The 17,668-nt window shown below is 42.1% G+C and overlaps 5 protein-coding genes across 18 annotated transcripts in view; 3 read left to right on the plus strand and 2 right to left on the minus strand.

Moving 5' to 3' along the window:
• Nucleotides 1-2,376, minus strand: part of LOC100117338 (AN1-type zinc finger protein 5) — a 17,205-nt gene extending 14,829 nt beyond the window's left edge. The window contains exons 1-2 of one of the 3 annotated variants that reach the window (XM_008208184.4): nucleotides 1,815-2,232; nucleotides 1,489-1,746 (exon numbers count right to left, since the gene is read on the minus strand). The gene's annotated coding sequence lies outside the window, so the exon portion shown is untranslated. Of the gene's footprint in view, nucleotides 1-1,488 lie in introns of all 3 variants that reach the window. The other 2 variants (XM_016983734.3, XM_016983738.3) reach the window with 2 other exon arrangements.
• LOC100117372 (vacuolar protein sorting-associated protein 72 homolog) lies at nucleotides 2,225-4,881 on the plus strand. Of its 4 annotated transcripts, none has more exons than XM_031927550.2 (4): nucleotides 2,225-3,185; nucleotides 3,259-3,885; nucleotides 3,969-4,148; nucleotides 4,218-4,817. In XM_031927550.2, exons 1-4 carry the CDS (start codon nucleotides 3,052-3,054, stop codon nucleotides 4,450-4,452), a joined length of 1,176 nt encoding a protein of 391 aa, XP_031783410.1. In that variant the 5' UTR covers nucleotides 2,225-3,051; the 3' UTR covers nucleotides 4,453-4,817. The 4 variants fall into 4 exon arrangements, with proteins under 4 accessions (XP_031783410.1, XP_032454279.1, XP_031783411.1 ...); XM_032598388.1 differs by having other exon boundaries at nucleotides 2,540-3,185; nucleotides 3,972-4,148; nucleotides 4,221-4,817; XM_031927551.2 differs by having other exon boundaries at nucleotides 2,706-3,185; nucleotides 4,221-4,881.
• Nucleotides 4,752-10,746, minus strand: LOC100117401 (ras-related protein Rab-11A). The gene is made up of 5 exons (XM_001607007.4): nucleotides 9,554-10,746; nucleotides 7,951-8,146; nucleotides 7,588-7,862; nucleotides 7,339-7,510; nucleotides 4,752-7,117 (listed from the first exon to the last, which is right to left on the minus strand). The coding sequence occupies exons 1-4, from the start codon at nucleotides 9,591-9,593 to the stop codon at nucleotides 7,374-7,376; spliced, it is 648 nt and encodes a 215-aa protein (XP_001607057.1). The 5' UTR covers nucleotides 9,594-10,746; the 3' UTR covers nucleotides 4,752-7,117; nucleotides 7,339-7,373.
• LOC100122303 (uridine-cytidine kinase 1-like 1) lies at nucleotides 10,628-14,017 on the plus strand. Of its 8 annotated transcripts, none has more exons than XM_032597727.1 (4): nucleotides 10,628-10,970; nucleotides 11,652-11,774; nucleotides 11,854-11,899; nucleotides 11,984-13,994. In XM_032597727.1, exon 4 carries the CDS (start codon nucleotides 12,106-12,108, stop codon nucleotides 13,642-13,644), a length of 1,539 nt encoding a protein of 512 aa, XP_032453618.1. In that variant the 5' UTR covers nucleotides 10,628-10,970; nucleotides 11,652-11,774; nucleotides 11,854-11,899; nucleotides 11,984-12,105; the 3' UTR covers nucleotides 13,645-13,994.
• A 468-nt stretch (nucleotides 14,018-14,485) lies between these two features.
• On the plus strand, nucleotides 14,486-17,534 carry Or156 (odorant receptor 156). 2 transcript variants are annotated; one of them, NM_001190773.1, is made up of 9 exons: nucleotides 14,852-15,013; nucleotides 15,117-15,239; nucleotides 15,343-15,460; nucleotides 15,599-15,863; nucleotides 15,951-16,073; nucleotides 16,179-16,269; nucleotides 16,810-16,946; nucleotides 17,016-17,148; nucleotides 17,230-17,280. In NM_001190773.1, the coding sequence occupies exons 1-9, from the start codon at nucleotides 14,852-14,854 to the stop codon at nucleotides 17,278-17,280; spliced, it is 1,203 nt and encodes a 400-aa protein (NP_001177702.1). The 2 variants fall into 2 exon arrangements, with proteins under 2 accessions (XP_031783066.1, NP_001177702.1); XM_031927206.2 differs by lacking the exon at nucleotides 15,117-15,239 and having other exon boundaries at nucleotides 14,486-15,013; nucleotides 17,230-17,534.
• The last annotated feature ends 134 nt before the right edge of the window (nucleotides 17,535-17,668 follow it).

Below are 17,668 nucleotides of genomic sequence, written 5' to 3' on the forward strand. Positions count from 1 at the left end.
AGATTCAACAAATCAAAGGTCACCAAGATCGCATTCATTATGAGTCAAGCTCTCGATCGATTGTTTGCGTAACCCTCCTCTCTCTCTCAGTTGCTTGTATGGCATAGATGAGCCAACGTCGAGCGCAGGTATCAGCACTCGAAAAGCGTAGCCAAACGATTTTAGACACGCCGATGCGCACAAACAGACAAATCGAATTAAACCTCGACGATGCTCGCTACTTGCTATGCAAAAGATTCACGCAACACCGAGGCGCTATTGCGGCATTGTCCGAATCGGAGAGAGAGAAAGAGAGAGAGAGAAAAAAAAATCATCGAATTCCCGTATGACGTCAACAGCGAGCTGCAACGCGCGAACAACAAAGCCTAGACGCACAAACAACGATCGCATTTAAATAGCTTGCAGCATCGGGCCGAGTTCTTTAAACACGTGGCTTTTCCTCGCGCACGCCAGGTGCTCACGCGCACAAAGGGAAAACTCTCCTCCTCGTCGCGTAAAAACACAACGACGGCATCGATTCCCATTGTCCCCCCTAACGGCGCTTAGGCTGCCCCGTCGTGCAGAGCGTGTACGCACCTCCACAAAGGAGCGAAAGCTCCGCTGCGATAAGCGAGCAACCGGAAAAGCGCATTAAGAGAGATGCAGTGATCTCGGAAAATGCGCGACTGCTGCGTCGTCGTAGCGAGCGCGCACGAGGGGAGATCGCGGAACACGAGAGAAAGACGTATAGTCGGCGCGTGTCGTGAGCGCTGCTGCTGCTGCTGCTGCATGTGGCTTGGCGCTGGCGTCGAGTCCCTCTCTTGCACGCGCTCGTGCAATTGCGCGATACAACTACGCACCTACGCGTAGCTGTAGGTTATCGTTGGACACGGGGCAGCGTGGGCCTGAAAATCGGGCAGGTAGCCCGAGGAGAGAAATCGGGGGAATTGCGCGTCATGAGGCAAGCAGCGGCGATAAGCAGATAATATTCGCGCAGGCAGCTACGCCTAGGCGCACGCACGCAATACGTGGATGAGGAAAGAGCGAGCGAGAGCGCACTTGACCCGAAATTGCGTCGCCTCTCGCCGTCCTTTTCGCTCACTCGCTCACTCGCTTATATACTCCGAAAAGCCGCGATGGAAGGGAGAGCGCGATGCGTCACTTCCACTCGCTTGCTCTCTCTCCCTCTCCCATTCGTCGCCCGACCACGGAGAAGAGGCTTCCCCGGGAGTCGGCGGCGCGCGTCCGCGATTAAAAATAGAGACTAGCACTGTACACGTAACAGCTACGCCGAGGCGGCGGCCTGGGGATGTGGGGAAGAGCGAGAGGGAGAGAGCGCACGGAATGGCTCTTTGTACACGAACACGACGGAGCAGCACAATGCGCTGCCGCCGTCGCCGCCGCCGTCGCCGCCGCCGCAGCAGCAGCAGCAGCAGCAGCAGCAGCGAGGAAAGGAAGAGAAAGAAAGGGGGAAGGAAAGGAAAGATCGAGAGAGCGAGAACTACTCACCGAAGGTTGTTGTTGTTGCTGCTGTGGTGTAGCAGAGCGCAATATGTCAGCTGACTTGACGTGTGGCTGATCGCGATCCCGCGGCAGTATCCCACATAATTGTTCAGCGGGTCGAATGCCACGTAAGGTCCCGTACCTCGGTCGTCGCCGCCGTCGTCTTCGTCTTGGTCGTCGTGGTTCTGTTGGCGAAGCTCGCCGTTGTCACTGGTGCGGGCCTCTCCTCTGCCCCGCTTCCTGCTCCCCTCCCTCTGCCGAAGCCTAGACACCGCACCCGGAGCTAGTCGTCGTCGCGGCCGCGCAGCGCACAATATATATATGCTTACTACCTGTAATCGTCGAGGTATAGGTAGCGTAGTCACACTCGCGAGCGAGAGAGCTGCCCGTCCGCTGCTGCCGCACACACACACATACGAAAACAACGCTCTGAGCAAGAGAGACTATGGCGATGCTCTCCCGAGCCGCAAGGGGGGATGACTGACTCTTTCTCTGTGCCAGAGGCAGGCCGAATCCAGTCTCTCTCTCTCTCTCTATCTCTATCTATCTCTTCTCCACCGTCGATCGGCTCTATCAGTCTGTCCGTGCGGCTGTCTCTGCAGTCTGCGCGTGCGAGCGAGGGGAGAGAGAAAAACAACAAAACGCGATGCGTGCAACGCGCGATGATATCTTCTCTCGCTTCGATTTGCGACTGTACCGATCAGATGCGGCAATAAGGCCGAACTGGCGGAAGCTTGGCAGCGCAGTGCGTAATGCGTAGCTACTGAGGACTATCAAAGACGTGGACGAAGACCAACGAGCTCCAGCTCTCCTGCGCTGCTGCTTGCTGCACACTGCCCAACACACGGCCCCGATGACGACTACTGCTCGACTGAGCGACTGTCCGAGGAAGAGAGAGTGTACTTACCCCCACTCCCAGTCTCGCCTTCTATCCCCACCCCACCGAGCAAGCTCTATTATACGTATTTTATGCGCTATCATACTGGGCCAGCTCTGGCTTGCCAGTTATTTTTTTGGCCATTCTTAGCTCGCACCGGGCCTCCGCAATTTTTCCGACATTTTCCCGAGGCTGCCAGGCCTGTTAACTCAACCCGTTAACTGCTGACATTTTATGTATTGTGTTTTAATAAGAGTGCCAGAGTTCCGTCCTCGCACCTCGGTCTCTTCTGCCTGCTTGCGGGGATTACGTGCAGGTGGCGCTGGCGTAGCCCCGATCCCGAAGCGGTAGCAGCGTCGCGCCTTGTCTGCTAATCATCAGCTAACAACACTGCTTCGGCTTGGCATTTGTTGCCAAAGATATTGGACTTGCTGTCTACGCTGGGCTTCGTCTCGTTCTTTCAATGTGTTTCTTACATTAGAATCTCATCAACATTGCGTCAGTGCTTCGAAGAAATAAGTGAAACTTCAAGTATACTCTTGCCTGGCATATATGTAGCTCTGAGCCAGGGGTTTATCCAACTTGAAGGTTATGTTTTCAGCAGCTGAGTTTTGAATCCAAATAGCGGGAAGCGTGCGTACTTTTAACGCGATTTTCTCTAGTTAACGGGTAAGAATATTTTCATAGAAAACATGGCAACGTCAAGACCCAAGCGTGCCAATGCTGGCAATAAAATGGCGAAACTCCTTAACGAGGAGGAGGAAGATGAATTCTACAAGACTACCTATGGAGGTTTCGAGGAGACAGAGCAGGACAATGATTACAAGTTTGTTTTATTTCATTGCAATCAATTGTTTGGAAATGGCTGAAACGTTGACTGATGCCTCTTTTATTTCCAGGGAAGAGGTTGAAGCAGAGGACGAAGTAGACTCTGATTTTAGTATAGATGAGAATGACGAGCCAGTATCAGACCATGAACCTGAGGAGAAAAAGAGAAAAAAGGGAGTTTTCACAAAAGCTTACAAGGAACCAGCCAAGCCTTCTTCGTCAAAACCAAAAGAAGCAGCAGTACCTAAGAGAAAGAGGTCCAGGATTCAAAAAATAGAAAGGATATTTATCGATACAGAGAGAAAGTCAATCCGTCGTTCTACAGCTGCAAAGTCTGCTGCAACATTGAAAAGATTGGAAAAAAGGAACGAGGATCAGAGAAAGAAAGTTAAAATAGTTAAATACGATGACTACAAGCCCACGCAAGATGAGTTGCTGGAAGAGGCACTGCAAACTGAGGAAATCAATTTGAAATCTTTGGAGAAATACCAGAGGCTTGAGAACGAGAAAAAGAATACTAGAACAGTACGCAAAACAAATGTTGGCCCCATGATAAGATACCAATCATTGTCTATGCCAGTTATGGTCTTGTCAAATTCTCACAAAGAAAAGGCAAGCAAATCGCAGACTGATACTGATGCCGATGGGAGCAAAGCAGATGATTCTGAAAATAAATCCACTCAGGCAAATGACAATGGGTATGTATATTGTTTTCATAGTTTAAATTTGGTAAATTCTAGTTTAATACGGTAAAATTAAATCCTACATCGTTTTTATTCAGTAGGGAAGAGAAAAAAGAAATGAATATAACGGAAAAGGAAAAAAGCTTTGATTGCATAGGGACTAATGGAAATTACGAGAGAACTTTTGTTACTTTTGATAATGTACAGCAATTTGGGAAAATTTTTAAAAAGAAGCCAGTTCTTAGGCCGACGTTGAAATCTCTCTGTGCAATCACAAGGTAGCAAAACATCCAAATTTTATGAAATAATTTATTGTACTAAATATTAAAAACTTAACTTGGATTTAGCAGATTACCAGCCAAATATCGCGACCCAATGACTCAATTGCCATACAGAAACGTACAAACATTTCGTTTACTGAGGGATGCTTACTATCAACAGCTAGACGCTCAGTCGGATACTAGTGACCCGATGATAAGTCCAGAATTGGCACGATGGTTAGAGTGGAGACAAAAGAACAATCAAATCTCCCAGAGGAGCACTGTGCGTCTTGAACCCGCGTCAGCTTCTTCCGCTTCCTAGTTCACATAATTACAAAAGTAAATCAACTCATTCTTGTAATATATAACGTCGCTTAAGAAACATAAACTTGGATAGGAGAAAAAAAAATTAAGTTGTAAATAAATATCAAATATCATGCTGTGTGTACGGTACAATGTTTGCCACAACGGCGACCGTTAACTTGTTTAAAGTATTTCTACTTTTGTATAAATGATGCGCGCATATGGGTGCTTGAAAAATACAAAAAGGAGCATTACAGTATTAAAAGAAAACTTGAATAATTCATCTACTTCTACATTGATATCCAAGTCTCTAAAAAATAATTTTCGTTAATCTTTTATTTCCATCAGTGTATAAGATCAACGAAATAAAATTAATTGTATGAACAGATTCGTTAAAAAAAAGATTATTAAATAATATAGCGATTAACAATAAAAGGTTAGAGAATTACGCATAACATAGTGTTTTCATAACGTCGAGTTTAATTCATCCCAGTGGCATTTTTCTTGTCTAAAGCATTACGATAAGTACTTACTTAAATTTTTTCGTTAATCTCTCGTGTGGGTGCACAAAAGCGTTAGTACATCTCAATTTATACAATGCATTCTTTCTCGCTTTCAAGTTTTTTTTTTGCTTTTCTAATGTAATAAGGTTTTTTTACTGCTTTATTTGAAGTTTGCCTATACTTGATTTCGCTCGAATAAAATATGCGGGTAGCGCGCGCACGCGAGCATGCGACGCGTGTATGTACTGTTACGCGCGAGTAGAAAGGATATTCGTTTTTTTAGACAGCAAGTACTCAAAATAATGTTATATCGTCCTCGTGTTATCGTTGTCGTCGTCTTCATCATCAATGTTCTGGGTCTCATCACGCAGTTCAAGGCAATTATAATAAGAGATACACTCTCGGATTCACTTTTTTTCTTCTCTCTTTTACTTATTCTTCGTTTTCCCATTACTCATAAATACTTCGCAATTGTTCTAGAAACCAATAAAGCCTCTCGTAAAAAATAAGCACGTAAGACTTGGGAATGGCCATTGCATTTGATATAACATTGAGGTCACACCCCGTTTATTTTTTTTATTTTTTATCATCGTTATTACTTTTAATAAATCTTGAAATTTTAATTCCTTCCCTAAGATTTCTCACAATCTATTATCATAATTCGAGTAAATCGCATGTTAACGTGTCGTCTGTTAGAAAGAACCGCACGAAATTGACGTTGTTCTTCCTCACAAAAAACTTTACCAAGAGCCAACCTTCAACGCATTGAGTAAAAAAAATATTAAAAATTTCTTGCTAAAAAGTCAACGTGTTTCATAAGCCCGCCGAGTAAAAAACTGAGTAAAGACCTCGTGACGCTTAGTTATTAATTGTAGTTTTTTTTTTGTTTTCTTTTATTATTAGGAAGTATGATAATTAACGTAATCTTATATTTCGGCCACTCATAATGTATCACAAATGAAAATGAAATTACTTTCAAAATTTACAGAAACGCGAACTTGTTTCTTTTGCATAATGATCACGTGAGAGCGAGACGATAATCAACTTGGGTGGAGGTCGGAGGATGATATCTACCTGGCTGCTTTTAACTGTTCCATTATTATAATTTCTTAGTTCTCTCACGGCAGAGCACTAAAACCACATTAAAACAAATCCCCTCGGATTTTCTCGACTCATCCACGAACATAGAATCTTATGCGCACGGCTTGGCGGCCAGCAACCACGTGTGTTTTAATTTTTCCTGATTTTCGTCATAAATATATTACATATTACAAATTGTTTATATATTCATGATCACATTATGCGTTGAGAAGAAGAATTATTATATGTATTACAAAGAAGCGGTAATACAACATTTAATTATCAATAACATAATATATGTATATCTATCTGCCCTCGCATTCATTTTTTTACCATTTTTTCCACACTCATATCGTGTTTGTGACGCGTGTGATTCCGAGTGTGTAATTTTATCGCATGTGTCCGCTTCACATACGCATCGAAGGCGAATGCTTTGTGTACATTTTATTACGTATGCGTACATGAGCGAAGGATTTAAAAGGACAGAGAAAGAGTTGAAGAGAGAGGCGGAGAAATGATAGATGGAGTAAAGAAGGCGAACTTCATATTTCTTGGTTGGGGCTGGGTTCATTAGTAAGAGAAGAACAGAGTGCGTGGGCCTTTTTTGTTGTTCAGCGCGTGTACGTGTGTCTGGTTTTTATCTCTACTTATTCTCTCGCATTTGTTTATGTTTGTGTGTGTGTGTGTGTATGCTGTTTTTCCATCCGTTTGTATTATTCGTTTTGTATAATGACGTTTATAATCTGGGTGCAAAGTTGTGTTGACGTTTTTGTGTTGTCTGCATGCTTAAGATCACTCGCTATTACGCCGTCGTGCAATGTATCTGGGGAGAGCCGCACAGTTGACCGGTACGATATTTAGGCGAACCAAGAGTTGCGTTTTGCACGCGTGTGTGTTACTGTGATATTTCTCTCTGTCTGTGTGGATAATCTGCGGTATCCTCTCGCTGTGGTGGGGGCTGACAATAACCCTTCTCTAGCATACGAGATTATTATAGGCCCGTACACATAGTCTTGGCTCTCGTGCGCTTACGCACCTGCTACATCTACCAACGGCCGCCACTCCTCTCGTCCCTCTCTCTGTGTCACTCTCTCTCTGCATCTAAAATGTCAGGTCATCCAGTGTTAAAAAATCATTTTGCAGGAAAGTCGAGAGGTTCAGAAATAGGATAAGAAAGCTGTCTAATGTTGAACTCAAAGAATAAAGATGTTTGTAGTAACGAGAACGTGCTATGCTTTTATTTTGTTATTTTTTTATCCAAGTTTTTTAAAATAATTTACTCTTTGAAATTTAAATGCAAAATTACAAAATAAAAAACTCACTCGTAAAGCAAATCATTCGATAAACAAACACCACGTCACTGGCAGCACTGTTTACGCATTCCTTCGGAACTCATTGTTGGCTTAACATCAATTGGTTCTACATTTTGTGGTCGAATTGTGTCTCCTTCAGGAGGATCTCTTATTTGTTTCTGCGAGACGATTCTGTATATCTCTGCAGAAATTTTAAACAAATTAATAAGTAGACTGGCAAATATAAAGAGAAAAAGGAGAAGTTTATTGATTCTGTACCTGTTAAAATATTTTGAAATGCTGTTTCAACATTGGTCGAATCTAAAGCTGATGTCTCTATAAAAGAAAGACCATTTTTTTCGGCAAAGGTTTTAGCCTCATCTGTGGGCACAGCTCGTAGATGCCTCAAGTCTGACTTGTTGCCGACCAGCATAATAACGATATTCTGATCGGCATGATCACGCAGTTCTCTCAACCATCTCTCTACATTTTCATACGTCAAATGTTTTGCAATATCATAAACCAGTAATGCCCCTACAGCACCTCGATAGTACCTGCATTGTCAGAAAAAATAGCGCATAAGTTGCAGGTAAAAATCAAGCTGGAAGGTCAGAGATGCAATAATGGTTAAATGGAACGTACGCAGATGTGATAGCACGGTAGCGTTCTTGTCCAGCAGTGTCCCATATCTGAGCTTTGATCGTTTTACCATCTACTTGTATACTTCTTGTTGCAAATTCCACACCAATAGTGGACTTGGACTCGAGGTTGAATTCATTTCTTGTGAATCGTGACAGAAGATTACTCTTTCCTACTCCAGAGTCCCCAATGAGAACCACTACAAGTAAAAAAAAATGGAAAATTACTAAATTTCAGGCATTTTCAAAAGCTTTATAGTGCCCTCTTATGGCAGGCTTTGTAAAGATTGTATAACGCAGATGACATCATAAGTTTGATTGCCTCAAAATTGAATATTCAAATTAGTCTATTACCGATCATCAATGAAATTGTCAAACCACTGACACTGAACGTCAATCCGTCAAGTAGCAATGGATTTCAAGATCAACCAAGGCATGTCATCAATATCTCGTCTTGAAAATACCCAATAGGTACACGCATCAAAGCAGTGAGTTGAGAAACCGAATAATAATGATCCAATAATTTTAGTGTGTAAGAAAGACAGAGAGCTCATTCTGCATTACTCGCTATCAACAAAGAGATTGCGTGCAACTCGTGTTTCCTTTTATTTTTCTCTCTGTCTCTCTTGGTCAGCAGCGTACTGAATCATCCCATCCAGTGTATCAACAACAAAGAAAGAACGGAAAATTGCTCAACAGCCAGGACTGTAAACAAGGCTGCTGCTCAGATTTGCCTGCGCCGCAGAAGCCGTCGTCGGCTGTTTGGCCCAAAAAAGCCAAGCACATCCCAGCCACGAGTCTCCCAATGACATCATCCACCTCCTCTCTCATCATCATCATCATCATCATCATCATCAACAGTCGGAGGCGTTCTCACGATCTCTCCTCGCATATCAGGGGGGCCGCGTACATACGCCGCCCGCCGCCAGCAGATGCTTATATATATACGCGGAGCATGGGTGACTGCTCGCGAGGAAGCTCTCGGAAGAAGCGGAGCCGCGCATCGAGTCGGAATATTAATTAAGCGTCGTCATCGCGGAGCGAGCGAGCGAGCCAGAGAGAGAGAGAGAGAGGGACCGGACGTTGACAAGTCTGCGTGTGTGTGACGTGCCTTCTCCTCGCGCTTTCTGTCTGTCTCTCTCTCTCTCTCTCTTTCTGCACGAAGAGGCAACTGCGGGCTCCGTCTTTCTCTCTCTTTCTCTCGCTCGCGCCTCAATGTCAAACGATTCCCGAGCGCTCGGGATTTTCGCGATACGTGCGAGACTCCACTTGGTCTTGGCTGTAAAAGCCCGTCCTTCTCTCGCTCTACCTCCGAGTAGGTAGCACCGCCGTCTTCGATGTATTCGCGAAAAATATTCCGATCGATTGGCCCACAACACGCGTATAGTCTCGGCCGTGAGGATAAGAGGGCGAGACAGAGTAGCGAAGAGCAATAAGGCGTACATGCACGGACGTAGGTAGCTACGGCGGCGGGGCAGACGAGAGAAAGAAGAAAAGCAGCAGCGCCAGGAAAGACACGTAATGCGCGCGCGAGCACTGCGAGCAGCAGCGACGGGAAGGAAGAGCGAGCGATGACGACGACGACAGCGACGACGATGGGTACGCACCTTTGAAGAGATAGTCGTACTCGTCGTCCCGGGTGCCCATTTCAGCTTGTCAGATGCGCCGACGACTTGCCTCTCTGGTACACAACTCTCCTCTTCTTCTTGGACGGACGGTGCACCGATCTCTCGACTCGCGAACAACCTCCTCGTCTCTCTCTCTCTCTCTCCCCCTGGCGCTGTACAACACACACCAAGTTGGCAGCGGCAGCACAGTTCTCTCTCTTCTCTTCTCTTTCTCTCTCTCTCTCTCTCTCTCTCTCTCTCTCTCACGCACGTACACGACGAGCTTCTCCCGTCTCTCTCTCTGTATTTATATACAAAATGCGGCGGAGCGAGAGAGACAGCTCACGGCACACAGCAGGGTTGTCGACGACGACGACGACGGCGACGTCTACTCCGAAATGCAGAGGCTGTAGACGGTAGACGTGGAGGAAGGCTGTTGCTCCGCGATTAGGAGCTGCTGTAGACCGAGCACGAGATCCAATTGTCAAGGGGAGGACGCTGCCGCTGCTTATACACTCGGCCGAATTGTATTTTCCTTTCTTTCTTTCAATTTAACTGTACAATATGGCCTCCTTTCTACACGCCCCTCCAACAATATCTGGCCGCGACGCATGCGTTCGCCGATGCCGCGGTAGCTGCGCCTGCGCGAGACCCGGACGACATCATGGCAATTCATGGCAAAAATTATCTACTCGAGTGTGCAGTAATTCGCGATGCCGACGCTGCATGGTGTCGCCAATCTCCCTCTGGCGGGAAATTTGCATGAGCCAGCAGCTGACGCTCAGCTGGTCCGCACGCCTATGCTCGAAAATTCGCGGCTCCGATTTTGCTTCTATAACTGCCTGATGCGTAAGAATGAGCGCCCGCCGTACCCGCGCGACTTTGATTCGGTCTAAGTAGAGCAATTTTCTCTCGCGCTGCACCTGGCGCGACGGCGAACGACTCGTGACTATAATTATTCAACAAGAATCATCTCGCCAGCATCTGCTGCGCTACTAATTCTCTCGCGAGTTATCTATCACATAATGTACAGATAAGCAAGCAGCTATTTTTTCGTATTCGCGCGAACGAACTTGAACTTTCCGCACACATCGTCAGGAGAGGTCAAGAGCTATAGAGGCTGCTGCCGCGCCGATTTTCCGGGAGCTGCAGTTATCTCGCTGCGACGCCACCATTTTGAGCTGCTCCGAATCGCGCACCTCTATATAGTCTATACTATACTATATTTGCAGCGCGCGTCGTTGTTTCGGAGCAGCGGACACGCGGTGCGGATGTATAGCACCTATACAGCCAGAGCAGAAGATTTCGATCGGGCGATTCACACGCAGATGATATGAGGTGGTGTCGTGCTCTCGTCGCCTGACAGGGGTGAGTTCGAGGCGACTCTGCTCTCGCGTTGCGTTCTCTTATTTTCGGGGTAATGCCCTTTAAATACCTACGCTTGTCTCCTCGCCGACTGTGGCACGCGTTCGAACACGTCGTCGCTCCTCGTGTCGACGAATTCGGAGCTCGAATTTGCGTCTTTTTTCTCTCCTCTTTTTTTTAGCCGTTCCATCCATATACCAATTTCGGCTTTCGGCCTTCGATTTGGAAAGTTTCGCAGGTGGCGCATCTGCAAGTAGTTTTTGCGAAGTCAGAATTACGTAGCTTTTGGGGGTTAGCTCGGAGGAGCAAGTTTTTACACGTCGCGGTATATAAATAAGCCCTTTTTTCGCTCTACTGCGCATTTGCCATCGATAAACGTGCCGAGAGCTAGCGATCTTTTTGGCCGAAGAAAATTTCAATTTTTTGCTTGGCGCGTGCAAGTGCAGCAGTGTCACGTTGTTTTTTTTTCGGCTCCAGGTGCTCTTTGTTTGAAAACAAATACCGTTAGAGGTCAGATAAGCACAAAAAATTTAGGTGATAAGGGACTTTTTAAGAGGAGTCAATTCGTTTTTGCTTATCTATTCCTAGTTTTTAGACTTTAAGTAGCTTGGGTCGGATATTATCAGTGATTACTCAAGTTTTTATTGGTTAATCTAGATCTTGCAGACCAGTCTGTACGATACAACCAATGTAATTTTAACTAATTTCAGCATTTTACTGTTATTTGTTGCAGGTCTGCATACTACCTGGGCTCCTAACTTACAGTATTTATCAAAGAGAACAGAATTTATGTTTGAATTTACATGCCTGGCATGGGATGAGTACTTACATACTACCACTATCTTCACTTGTACCAGTGAGTTTGCAAAAATAAACTTTTATACCACTATCTTAAACATGTACGCTTACTAATGAACATTTTTAATTATTATCAGTATTGCAAGTGAAGAAGAAAGAATCTCTACTATCAAGTTGATATTGGTGAGCTCTATAAAACCCTCCTCTATAAAACTCCTCCAGAGAGTAGAAGTCGAATTGAAAGTACTTATATTACAATTATGGCAGCAAAGGTCCAGCACTATGACCCTCCAAGTTCTGCAAGCTCTGAGAGTGATGACTGTGATCAATGTCTAGAGGATCGAGAAATATTCTTCTCTGACGAACTATCAGAGGAATATCGCAGAGACATGGGCACACCAACTCCAGCACCACCTTCTCCAAGACCTCCATCCACTGGATCTCAAAAGTCACCTCACTCTCGCAGACAAAGAACAACTAGCTGCTCACAATCTAATAAAAAGACTGCTGCAGAGTCAATACTTCAGAGTAAGACTAGGACTATTTACACTGCTGGAAGGCCACCATGGTACAACTCTGCTGGACAACAGGTTGAACCTTTTGTAATTGGAATTTGCGGTGGCAGTGCATCCGGCAAGACTACTGTAGCTACTAAAATTATTGAATCTCTTGATGTACCATGGGTTACATTGCTCAGTATGGACTCCTTTTACAAAGTTTTGAACGAAAAGCAGCACGACATGGCAGCCCGTAATGAGTATAACTTTGACCACCCAGATGCCTTTGACTTTGAGTTGCTAAGAGTTACTTTGCAGCGTCTCAAAGAAGGAAGAAAAGTGGAAGTACCTATTTACAATTTTGTAACGCATAGCAGAGAAACTAGAACCAAAATGATGTACGGTGCAAATGTTATTATATTTGAGGGTATATTGACTTTTTACAATGCGGAAGTGCTGAAAATGTGTGACATGAAAGTTTTTGTTGACACCGATGCAGATGTAAGATTGGCTCGGAGACTGAGGAGGGACATATCCCAGAGAGGCAGAGATCTAGATGGAGTTTTAAAACAGTACAGTACAATGGTAAAACCTTCCTTTTATTATTACATTGCCCCCTCGATGGTGCATGCAGACATAATTGTTCCTCGCGGAGGTGACAATGAAGTAGCTATAGAATTAATCGTTCAGCATGTCCATACGCAACTGCAGTTGAGAGGCTTCAAGCTGAGAGAAAAGTTGGCCCATTCGTACATCGGCCAGCCACTTCCCAACTCATTGTACTTACTTCCCGACACGCCCCAAGTCAAGGGCTTGCATACTTTCATACGTAACAAAAACACACACAGAGATGAATTTATATTCTACTCAAAGCGCCTGATTCGTCTGGTGATAGAATACGCGCTGTCTTTGCTGCCATTCAAGGAGATCACGGTCGAGACCCCGCAAGGGGTTCAATACAGCGGCAAGAGAAGCGCCTCGGACAAAATTTGCGGCGTCTCGATCCTGAGAGCCGGTGAGACAATGGAGCAGGCCGTGAGAGACGTCTGCAAGGACATAAGAATCGGCAAAATTTTGATCCAGACGAATCTGCAGACCGGAGAGCCGGAATTGTATTATCTCCGTCTGCCCAAGGACATCAAAGACTACAGAGTAATTCTGATGGACGCGACCGTGGCGACCGGTGCCGCGGCAATGATGGCCATAAGGGTGCTCCTCGACCACGACGTGGCGGAGGACAACATAATGCTGGTTTCCCTGCTTATGGCCGAGTCGGGAGTGCACTCGATAGCTTATGCCTTTCCCGAGGTAAAAATAGTGACTTCTGCACTCGATCCGGAAATAAATGAAAAGTTCTATGTACTGCCAGGCATCGGCAACTTTGGCGATAGATACTTTGGAACTGAGCCATCCTCAACAACTGCTGATTAGTTTTTTTTTTTTTTTTTTTTTTTTTTTCAAATATACTTGATATTGTTTTTTAAGATCTGCCAGTTGATCGAGTGGTGCGAATATTTAAAAATTATAATGCTGTATTGATTTATACGAGAGATAATAACTGTGATCGTTTCAATTTGAATCATTTATTCAAGATTGTTGTAAATAAATTTGAAAATATGACAAAGCCAGAACACTCGCTGTTGCGTCATTCTTTAATCTTCGTCAACGCTTTAAGACGTCACACCAAAAGAAAATGGTAAATCTGTAATTGAATGACTAGAGGAAATTGTATACTTTGTATTATTAATAAAATGGACGTGTGTCTGTAAAGGCACATATAAGATTAGGATAAAAAAAAAAAAAACACGTTTCTCGTTACCGACGAGCTGCACACATGCACGTACATACTGCACGATGACGATGCTCGGATGTATCATCGTCGCGCAATAAAGAGCAACTGCGTCGCGTTTCTGCGATAAACGCTCGAGTGGACTATCTTGAGCTGAATATGCCAACTTCCGTTACTCTTGATTGATAATTTTTCCACTTTTGGGGCTTAATTTTATATCGAATAAATAATTTTCTTATTAAGTTGAGAGCTGAGTCATATTCAAAAGTACTATATGAAATCAAGAATTCAATCGCGCACTATCTTAAATAATCTTGATAATTCTTTTTTTTAAATCATCAAAACTGTTGAAAAATTTAACATGATTATAATTTGAAGTAAAAAGAGAAATAAAATAGAAATAAAATAAATAAATAAAGACACGTGCATATACAAGCGTGTTTTACATTTATGTAATTACCTATGTTTTTTTTTTTATTTTCTCAGCAATTTCTTTTTACAATAATCGCTCCTCTGCTATAGAGTTGCATGCATGCTTGACCGTCCACCATAAAATGCCTTTTGCTAACGATATAAATAAAAGATGAAAAAATGTATCGATTCGACTGAATCTGAGAGAAAGACCAGAGAGAAATCCATATATCTTGAATAGGCACATTTACATTATAAATGATATTGATGGAGTCACTTATATTATTGTGTATGAAAATTGCTTCCGCTCGAGCCGACCTTTTTCCTTTATACTTATATACACCACAAATTTTTTTGCTAGCTTACACAACACGGATATTCAGAAGAGATAAAATAATATATTATATTATACGCGCGGTCTACGTTTTTCTTGACAGAATGTCAGAGAGTAAAACGCTGAAAATTTTTGAAAGTGATTATTATAGGACGTATAAAAATTCAGTGAAACTCATAGGATTGTGGCCGCATGAAAATATTCACAAAAAAAGAATCACACGTTTTTTCATTACTGCTCTGTTAACAACTTTCATGATTCTTCAAGTAAGCATACTGTTCGAGTAACAAAATAACCGACAGTTCTCGGACCTATTGTTTTTGTAAAAAAATATTTAATAATTCGATTTATAATAATTTCAATAATCAGGGCATACGTCTTTACGAAGAGCTCGGTAATGATATAGATATTGTACTAGAGCTGATTGGTTCTATAGCATACTTTTCTGGCTGTATCTGTAAATATCTTACGACAATAAAGGCCCAAGCAGCTGTAATTTTATAATTCAGAGATATAAAATCGTTACCTTATATTTAGTTCTACGTGATAATAAGAAAGAAATAATACATGCATTTGCTTACTTTTTATTATACAGCTTCAATTTTTATACGAACAAATCCAGGGACATTGGGATACAATCACAAATAAAAGAGAACGACAAATATTAGAACAATCGGCGAGCGAAAGTCAGTTTCTAAGCAAATTCTACATGGGTAAATAATAAAATTTGATTGGCATAAAAAATTTTGAAACTAAAAAACAACGAATAGTATTTAAGGAATTATTTTAGTACAAATAACTTAAAACGGATTGATGGACGAAAAATAAACTTTCATAATATTTTTCAACAGGCGCGTCTTATGTTGCTTTAGTGGTATACACTGCCTCACCCGTACTTGTACCAATTATTTTGGACATCGCATTACCTCTCAATGAATCTCGCAGAAAAACATTTCCTTACTTTATAGAATATTTCATTGATACTGAATTTTACTATTATCAGTTGATGGTACACGGAACAATTTGCTTTACTATTTCTGTATTGGTTTATATCAGTATTGACACCATGTATGCCGCGTGCTGTCAACATCTCTGCGGTCTCTTTGACATCGTTGAGTAAGTTTGATTTAGTAAGGTTAATAATAGTAATTATAAGAATTTTATTCATTTTTATCTAACACAAAAATATTACATTAAATGTAGACATCGGCTAAAAGAAGCGGTAAAAACAAATAGCAATAGAATAAATCTTGAGCCCGATAGAACCGATATACTAATGCATAAATTGCTCAACGAAGCGATTACCTTACATCAAGATTCTATAGAGTTGAGTAAAATTTATTAAAAAAAAAAAAAAAAAGACTTCGAATCGTCTTCAAATCTCCAACTCAAAATCATACGATAGAATTAAAATGACATATTCTTTTATAGATTCGCGGTTTTGATTGAAAATACATATGCTCTTTGCTATCTTCTGGTATTGGGCTTAAACTTAGCTGTTATTGTACTTGCTGCAGTTGATGTGAGTACTATGATATATTTTGCTTACGAACAGATGACAAATAAAATGATGTCAAAGCAAAGTTTGGTGGCTTTTTGACTAATAGTATATTACGATACGTGTGACTTAAATGGTTTTTTTTCACACCATCGAAACATTTAAGTCAAGAGTATCGTATAAAATTTTATAGCTAAAATTCGCAAGTCTCGCCTATTCGGGACTAAAGTAGTCCTTACTTGCACCGTGTTTATCTAACCTCACGGACTACTTTAGTCAGAGATAGGCGTTACTTAACAGCGGATTTTAGCCACATTGTGCTATAAAAGACTTAAGGTCTACTTTTTGTATTTGTAAGACTTGTTTTTTTAAATTTGCACTATAATGCATATGGTGGATCAAAACTCATTCGTCGACGTACGTACGCAGAACATTATGTTCTTGGAATCCTTTTAATTTTAGAACGATGATTTGCTGAAACCAACGTTTCTCGTTTGTCCTCTATATAATATAGCGATGTAACAGCGATTTCAATATTTTTACGATGATTTTTATATCTTACAGATAGTTATAAATCTAGATGACACGAATCAAATCATTAGATTGTCCATATTATACATTGCCTTTTCTTTCCATCTGTTTTTTAACAGTGTTCCAGGGCAAAAAATACACGATAAAAGCGTCAACGTCATGAACTCGGCGTACGTATATGCAATACATGTATATTGTTAACTAAAATAAAAATTCTAACCGAATTATTGTGAAAGCAGATATTTTTCTGAATGGTATAATTTGCCTCTGAACGCAAGAAAGTTGATTCAATTAATAATACACAGAAGCTTGAATCCCTGTCAGTTTACAGCTGGAGGTTTATTTGTGCTGAATATTGAAAATTTCGGAAGCGTGAGTATTATCGGCAAAATAAATTAAAAATTCCAAATTTCTCACGCCTCTTTGATGCGTATCACGGCATTATGTTTTTAGATAATGAAATCTTCAATGTCCTACATAACGGTTTTAGCGTCAATAAGATAAATTAAAATGACTGAATATAAGTATTCGATTGTATAGCTTATGCGTCGTCGATTCCTCCTACACCTAGACAATAGTCATAATGTTATACGTCAATGAAATATTTTGAGTTGTAAGTATAATAATATAATTAGTAAGTTGCTGATGATATTTGCCAGATCAATGAAGATATACCGCGAAGAGTGAATTCATTATTGAATTTATCATTATATCGTGTGTCGAGATACCCGAATTAAATTATTTTGTTTCCTTGATTTTCTTCACCTTTGCCGTGTTTACAAACAACGTTCTTATCGATGTACACAGTATGCAGTCTGTTAATCGATATAGAATTGAACGCATTACAGGAAAAGTAAATGCATACTCGTTCGATATCGATGACAATAAGCGG

Source organism: Nasonia vitripennis, chromosome 3 (genome assembly GCF_009193385.2).
Source record: "Nasonia vitripennis strain AsymCx chromosome 3, Nvit_psr_1.1, whole genome shotgun sequence".
Lineage (NCBI taxonomy): Eukaryota > Metazoa > Arthropoda > Insecta > Hymenoptera > Pteromalidae > Nasonia > Nasonia vitripennis.